A 7,632-nucleotide genomic window follows, 5' to 3' on the forward strand; every position below is an offset into this window, starting at 1 on the left:
ATTCCTCTAAAGTTTCTTAGTCTATGTTATTTTCTTTGATTGTCATCTTCTTTCCATTGTGTTTTTCCCTAGAAGAGTATTTATATTCCATGTTATTTAGACAACTACAGTTTTCTAAAAAAAACCTAAAACAAAGTGGAAGCGGATGGATAAATTACTGCAGATTAATAACAAGAAATGTACACAGTATGAAAACACATTTAAAAAACACTATATTAAAAACACAAAAACCTTATAATTATTCACTTTAGTGTGAATTTCATGCCAACTATTAAGTGTCCTTACTTGTTTTGTAGGCATAAGAATTATCAGAAATATGTACTTGTTCTTACCTTTAGATTTGGGAATTAGCTCTCCACAACTGAGTATCCGCACCTCAGCAAATGGTTTGCTAGCTGCATCTGTTTTCTGGTTTTCTATCTCTCTCACAACTTCTTGACCAGAAATCACTTGCCCAAAAACAACATGATGCCTAAAGAGTCAAGTACAGATAATTAAAAAAAGCTTCTTATTTTAAATTAATTTAAAGTAGGTTATAAAATAAATTAAAATAATTTTTACCCATCTAAATGAGGAGTTGGTTTCGTTGTTCTTTTGGAAATCATCAGGCAGAAGAAGAAAAACAAAGTCAGAGAAAAACAAAGTTAGCATCTCTAAAAAGGAAAAGAAAATAACTGCATTGGAAACAAAGTTGCAAACAAAGAAATCATATGATATCTTAAACATAATAGAATTTTATTAACATTAACCTTAAGTAGAATAATATGCAAGATGCTTTTCACACAATAAATTTTCAAAAACTTGTTCTGTTTATAAAATACCTACGCATTGTTCAAAACTTACATGTGATTAATGCTGACGTTGACATTTTGGTGTTATTTCTATCCATCTTTATTTCTTGCATGTGACTGGGTTCTTATTGAATATTCATGGTTGTATAATGTTCTACTATATGGACATACCATGATTTATCGAACCATTCCACTGGTTTATGGGTTTAACGATAGTGTTTTCAATCTTAACATTTTAAACAGTTAAAAGCACAGATCATAATCTGATAACCCTCATACAATTTCTGTTGAACCTGAACAGAAATGATCCATATTCATACATTTTTAAATTAGCTGCAAACATTTAAAATTTTGAATACTTTTACATAAAAATCCAGATTTCGGACCTTTTAGAAACCTGGAAGATGTAGCACCTGGCACATGGTAATAACTGGTCAGGCTGAGAGTCTTCTTTAATACAAGAGTTAATAGTTTAGTTTCTTGTCCCAGCAGGCTTTATTTGCTTATATTACTTGCTATAGCCCTTTGAGTTTGTTACCCCTGACATAAACATCACGTTGAAGAAAGAGATCTCTAGTAAAACTTTGGATAAAACCCCAAATAAGTAAAAAGTACTTTTTTACAAACAAAGTAATTTAAAACATCCTTTTTTCTCCATATCAGCCTTAAAGCTTTGTAGTTAAGGCTGCTACTTAAGTAGTTCCTAGGATATATTTGTATATTACAATGAAGATGGACATTGTATAAGAGTTATTATTTTAAAAAATCTTATCAAAGAAGACATTAACCTTTGGTTAAAGTACACACAAATACTACAAGAAAAATTCTAACAAGTACATGTATTTTTTAAAATTCATCTTACTTTTAAAACTAATAACATATTTTTTCTCGGTTTAACAGCTATGCTCACTTAAACTTGCTAAAATCACCTAGAAATAGGAAAACCTAGGTGTAAACCATATATTTGTATTACATGTTACATGCAGCGTACATGTATAATTCACATCTAGATATAGTCGATCCCCCTTCACAGACTCCAAATCTGCAAGTTCTCTTGCTGACTAGAATTTGTCTGTAACCCCTAAAGCAATACTTATAGTGCTTTCATGGTCATTCTCAGATTGGTGAAAAAGTATGTTGATGAGAATATGGAAAAATGGGAACTCTTGCACAGTCTTAGTAGGAATGTAAAATGTTTTCCATTGTGGAAAACAGTTTGGTGGCTCTCCAAAGAGTTAACCATAATTACCATATGATCCAACAATTCTACTTCCAGGTATATATCCAAAAAAAAATGAAAACAGAGACTCAAACAAATATGTATGCCAGTGCTTTGTGCAATATTATTCACAATAGCCAAAAGGTGATGACAACACAAATGTCCACCACAGATGAATCTGGATAAACAAAATGTGGTATGTATATATAATGAAGCTGATATTCAGCCATAAAAAGGGATGAAGTTTTGACACATGCTACAACATGGATGAACCTCAAAAACATGCCAAGTGAAATAAGCCAGACACAACAGAACAAATATATAATTCCACTTCTATAATTGGAATAGGCAAATCTTAGAGACAGAAAGTAGAATAGAGGTTACCAGGGGTTAGGGAAAAGGGAAATGGTTCATCTCTGAGATGGTTAAATAGTTTTGGAAATAGTTCTAGAAATTTTTAAAACCATTTTATTTTTCAATCAATGTCTTCCCAATAATTTTTAATAAAAAATTTATTTGTTCATTAGTTGACATTTAATATTATTTTATTAGTTTCATACAGCACTCTAAATATAATACCACTGAATTGTACACTTACAAATGGTTAAAATGGCAAATTTTATATATCTTACCAAGATAAAAACATTTTTTTAAGATTAAAAACTGAAGTTTCCTTTACAAAAATAGAACACAGGACAAGTAAAGAAGGGTTATTAGAAACAAAAAGAGGTAAGAAGAAATAGAGAGAAGATTCAGAGAATATACTTGAAACATTATATAAACTTAACAAGGGTTTTGGTTAGCATAGGAAGGATTTTACTTAAAGGAAAAATAATGATAATAGTGTTGTTAAGGATCTGGTTAAATTGGCACTTACTGTTGATACTAAACTATACTTCCTTTTTGAAGTAAATGAAGCAATATATATAGAAAGGCTTAAAATGTATAAACAATTCGGTAAGTAAACTATCAACTTATATAAAAGAAATTATTAAAATGCATCAAATAGGCACAACAATGCTCATCGCAGCAGTTTGAAAAATGGGAACCAAAACAAATGTTCAAAAATTAGGTTAATTAAATAAAGCACAGTACATTTAAACAATGGATTAACATGGAGCTATTAAAAAGTTAATATTTAGTGATGTGCAGAAGAATTTATATTTTATCTGAAAGTTGATTATAGAGAGAATATGCAACACTCCATCTACATTTTTATTAGATAGAAAGATACTCTGGGAATGGGATTGTTTTTCTTCTATTTGTGTGGTCTAATTTTTCTACAACAAACTTGATAAAGCTGTTTTCATTTAAAGATCAGAAAGACCATACATTACAGTACATATACAGAATAGAGTACTATGCAGCTGCAAAAAAGAATGAGAAAGATCTCTATGAACAAATATAAAGGGATTTCCAGGATATATTGTTAAGTGAAAAAGAATAAACATTATATATAGTGTGTTGAGTCACAAAATCACGTAAAATTCACACTAAAAAAATACTAATCCAAGTAACTTTTATGCATGGCATTTTAACTACATACCCTCTGTCGATAGACAAAAATAACCATAATTAAATAGTGAACTCTAGTTTATAGGATACTTTTCACAGTGTAAAGGATAGCAATTTTTTATTTTAGAATTCAACAAAGAAGAAATTTTGAAGATAACGGGAGCCAGGTTTTTCATTATGAAGAAGAGAGTTACAAATACTGAATAAGAAAACACTAGAATAATACATACAGTGCTGACAGATTAAGTTCTTCTGAGACCAGGAGAGTTTAAGGCTCTTGAAGAAGGGAGCAAATCTGTACTTACAGGTCACAATAAAAAATATGCATTGCTGACAAGAGCCCTCATTACAATTTTTTTGGTAGTTAGAATTGGAAAACAAGTCTATGGCCATGTTACCCTGAACAAGCCCGATCCCATCTGATCTCGGAAGCTAAGCAGGGTCGGGCCTGTTTAGTACTTGGATGGGAAATCACCTAGGAAGTCCAGGTGCTGTAGGCATAAAAAAATAAAAAAATAAGGGGCTGTAAGCTGACAAGGTCCTTGCAATCTGTGAGGTCAACCAAGGGTTGCCTCACCTGAAAAATAAAATTTATTAAAAAAAAAAAAAAATTGGAAAACATTAGCACTATTGACTTTGGGGTTACAAATATATTTTAGTAAATACGCAAATTCACAAGTATAGAATCTTTGAATAATGAGGATCGACTGTATTTTATTCTATAATTATTTACAGAGAGCTATTCAATGTAAATATCCTGTTCCTTGTTAAAAGGATGCCCTCTAAATTGACCATCCATAGATAATTCTTTCCTGAATCAATTACTATTAAGATGATTGTAAAATGACGATTTTTCTAATTCTATCATTCCTTTTACATTTATTAGTTGACATTCTATCAAGGAACAGCCTTTCCTTTTTCCATGTTATTCATTCATTTATTATTTTTATCTGTATGGATTCCTGTTTTATTTGATAACCTGATATTATCATTATTTTGATGGTCAAAACTGTCCTAATTTGACCAGTGGGAACCCCACTCCTTTAAGATGGCTCCTGTATCCTCTTGACAAGTTTTCATCATTTGAGAAGTTTAGCAGTACAGTTCAACTACCCTTTCAACAATTTTCCTCTCTTCAATAATTCTTTGTTCTCCCTCCTTCAAAAATTCTTCCCCTTATGGGTCTCTCTTCTATTTCTTAGTGATCGATGGCAGGCACACGAAGAAACAATGCACCAAAAGAAGAATATTTTAAATAATCAGATCACAAACACTTACATAAAGAACTGTGAACCATTTGTATCCTTTCCTCTGTTGGCCATTGACAAGAGAAATTCTTTGTTGTGTTTAACAGCAAAACTCTCATCTATAGAGAAGCAAAGTTTTCAATTACATTACAGGCATAAATAAACTCTCCCAAAAAAGTCATCTTGACTTTTCTTCATATCTTGTGTTCATATCATGTGCTCTTTAGTGCCAGATGAAATTTAGATAAAAGTCAGGATAAAGAAGAAAGAATCAATATTAACCAAGTCTCTCTCCTACCTTTTCAAGTTAAAATATTTCTATTTTTCAAACCCTTGCTATAAAATCCAAAATACTCTATTAAACTCCTTTCTTTCCATTTACATGTGTCTTTTATTTTTTGGAAAAGATAATACAACTTTCTTTGCTTATTTAAACAAAAAATGAAACTCTCCTAAAAAGCAAGAGAAATAATTCAGATAAGATTCTTTTATATTTCATTTGTTTCATTTTCGAGCACAAAAGGGCACATATTATTCTGAGCACAGAGAGGCACTCATTAACTTAATTTCTGCCAAAGCATCACTTACTGCAAAGAGAGCAGCCTGCCTCCCAATCTTGGATTAGAATGAGAACAAAGCAAGTAGAATGTGAAACAAAATTTCAGTGAATTCCAAAAGTGAAAGATGGGAAATATGAAATTATTTCCACAATCACATATTTATAGTCTTTCAAATGATATTCATATCAACAAAAAATTCCAGAGAGAAGTTAAATTTAGGGAAAACATACTAGTCAAATTTTAGAATATCAAAGAGAGTTTTTAAAAATCTTCATAGAAAAACGGACCCACTAAAAATGTAGATATTAATAGGAAATATTGCTGAATCTCCTTTAATAAAGATTAAGACCATTCAATATCCATTTATGATAAAAACTTTCAATGAAGTGGGTATAGAGTGAACACACCTCAATGTAAAAAAAAAAGCCATATGTGACAAACTCACAGCTAACATCATGATTAGTGATTTAAAAAGCTGAAAGCTTTTCCTCTAAGATCGGGAATAAGACTTAGATGTTTGGTCTTGCCATTTTTATTCAACACAGTATTGGGAGTCCTAGCCACAGGAATCAGACAAGAAATAAAAGGCATCCAAATTGGAAAGGAAGAAGTAAAACTCTGCAGATGGCATGATCCAAATATAGAAAACCCTAAAGACTCCACCAAAAATACTATCAGAACTAATGAATGAATTCAGTAAAGTTGTAGGGCACAAAAATTAATATACAGAAATATGTTGTGTACTTATACACTAATAACAAATTATCAGAAAGAGAAATTAAAAAAAGAATCCCATTTCCAACTGCATCAAAAAGCATAAAATAGGAATAAATTTAACCAAGAAGCTGAAAAACCTATACTCTAAAAGAAGTTGAAGACAACACAAAATGGAAAAATATACCATGCTCATGGATCGGAAGAATTAATATTGTTAAAATGTCCGTACTACCCAAAGCAACCTATAGGTTCAATGTAATCCCTATCAAAATACCAATGGCATTTCTCACAGAACTAGAAAAAATAATCCCCAAATGTGTATGGAGTCACAAAAGACTCCAAATAGCCAGTGCAACCTTGAGGAAGAATAAGGATGGAGGTATCAAGCTCCTTGATTTCATAGTAATCAAAATAGTACCGAACTGGCAAACACAAAGATTGATGGAACAGAAAAGAGTCCAGAAATAAACCTATGCTTATACTGCCAACTGATCAATGACAAAGAAGGTTAAGAATAGACAATGGGGGAAAAGACAGTTTCTTCGATAAATGATGATGGGAAAATTGAACAAGAAAATTAACCTTCAGATTAGTTGAAGATAGGTGAATATCAGTATACTGTTCAATGAATAATCTTATCGATTCAAAAAAAAAATCAAAATAGAAAACATTAAAAACACAATTTAAAAGTAAACGTTTTTACCTTCAAAAAATCCTCCATAAATAGATTCCCCTCCTCGTCCATTTCCTAAGAATGAAAAACATGGACTCTTAGAACTCCCAAAATAGTAATCTCTTTGAAGATGCTACCTAAACAAAATACTTCTTAGAAAGCTGGTACTCGAATAACTTTCATCAATACTCAAAAGTTCACAGCAAATCATACTGACAAAAACTCAAATTACCTTCTTTCCCTTATATTCGATAAATAATATGAATATGACAGTCTTTTAAGTTATGTGAAAAAAAGAACATTCAGATTCTAATGATGATTATGTAGGTTTTCAACAGAAATAACCTTTTTTCAAAATTTCTTTAAAATACAATTCCAATGTTTTATAATAAAGTATAGGTAAAACTTATATTGTAGTTAAAAATTACTAGCTGTGACAATATCAGAGACATGTAGTGATTGGTTACTAAAAGACAAATACAGTATTTCTTTTTATCCAGAAGCAAATTTCTGAAATTAATTCACGCATTAAAGATGAAATTATTTCCTATGCTTCCTTTTTTATGTTTCTATGAGTATTTCTAATCGATGAAAAACTAAGTGAGGTGAAAAGAAAACTGGGCTAGTACTTCTAAGACTTGTCTTACTTCTAAGACTTGTCTAACTTTGAGATCTATGGTATTTAACAAAGAATGTATGATTTTCTTTTGTGGGAGACTAAGTCTTACCTTCACTGAAGTCACCACCTTGAACCATAAAATCTTTGACAACTCTGTGAAACAGACAACTCTTATAATGTAATGGCTTCTGAGTTGATTTCCCTGTCCCCTTTTCCCCTATAAAGAAGAAAAATTAGTAGGCCATACAGTAGAAAGGAAATAAAAGAAATAATATTAAAGTAAAATTAATG

General features: G+C 30.9%; 1 protein-coding gene and 1 pseudogene across 8 annotated transcripts in view; one reads left to right on the plus strand and one right to left on the minus strand.

Moving 5' to 3' along the window:
* The window catches only part of PPIG (peptidylprolyl isomerase G), a 47,238-nt gene that overhangs the window by 24,650 nt on the left and 14,956 nt on the right, over positions 1-7,632 (minus strand). For 6 of the 8 annotated variants that reach the window (XM_011358056.2, XM_011358036.2, XM_011358070.2 and 3 more), the window contains 3 exons: positions 4,804-4,891; positions 562-591; positions 333-472 (listed from right to left, as the gene is read on the minus strand). In XM_011358056.2, coding sequence (XP_011356358.1) covers positions 333-472; positions 562-591; positions 4,804-4,891 — 258 coding nt within the window. Of the gene's footprint in view, positions 1-332; positions 473-561; positions 592-4,803; positions 4,892-6,752; positions 6,798-7,450; positions 7,601-7,632 lie in introns of those variants that run through there. The other 2 variants (XM_023529671.1, XM_011358043.2) reach the window with 2 other exon arrangements.
* Positions 3,907-4,025, plus strand: LOC111739800 (annotated as a pseudogene).

This window comes from Pteropus vampyrus, unplaced genomic scaffold (assembly GCF_000151845.1).
Source record: "Pteropus vampyrus isolate Shadow unplaced genomic scaffold, Pvam_2.0 Scaffold2, whole genome shotgun sequence".
Lineage (NCBI taxonomy): Eukaryota > Metazoa > Chordata > Mammalia > Chiroptera > Pteropodidae > Pteropus > Pteropus vampyrus.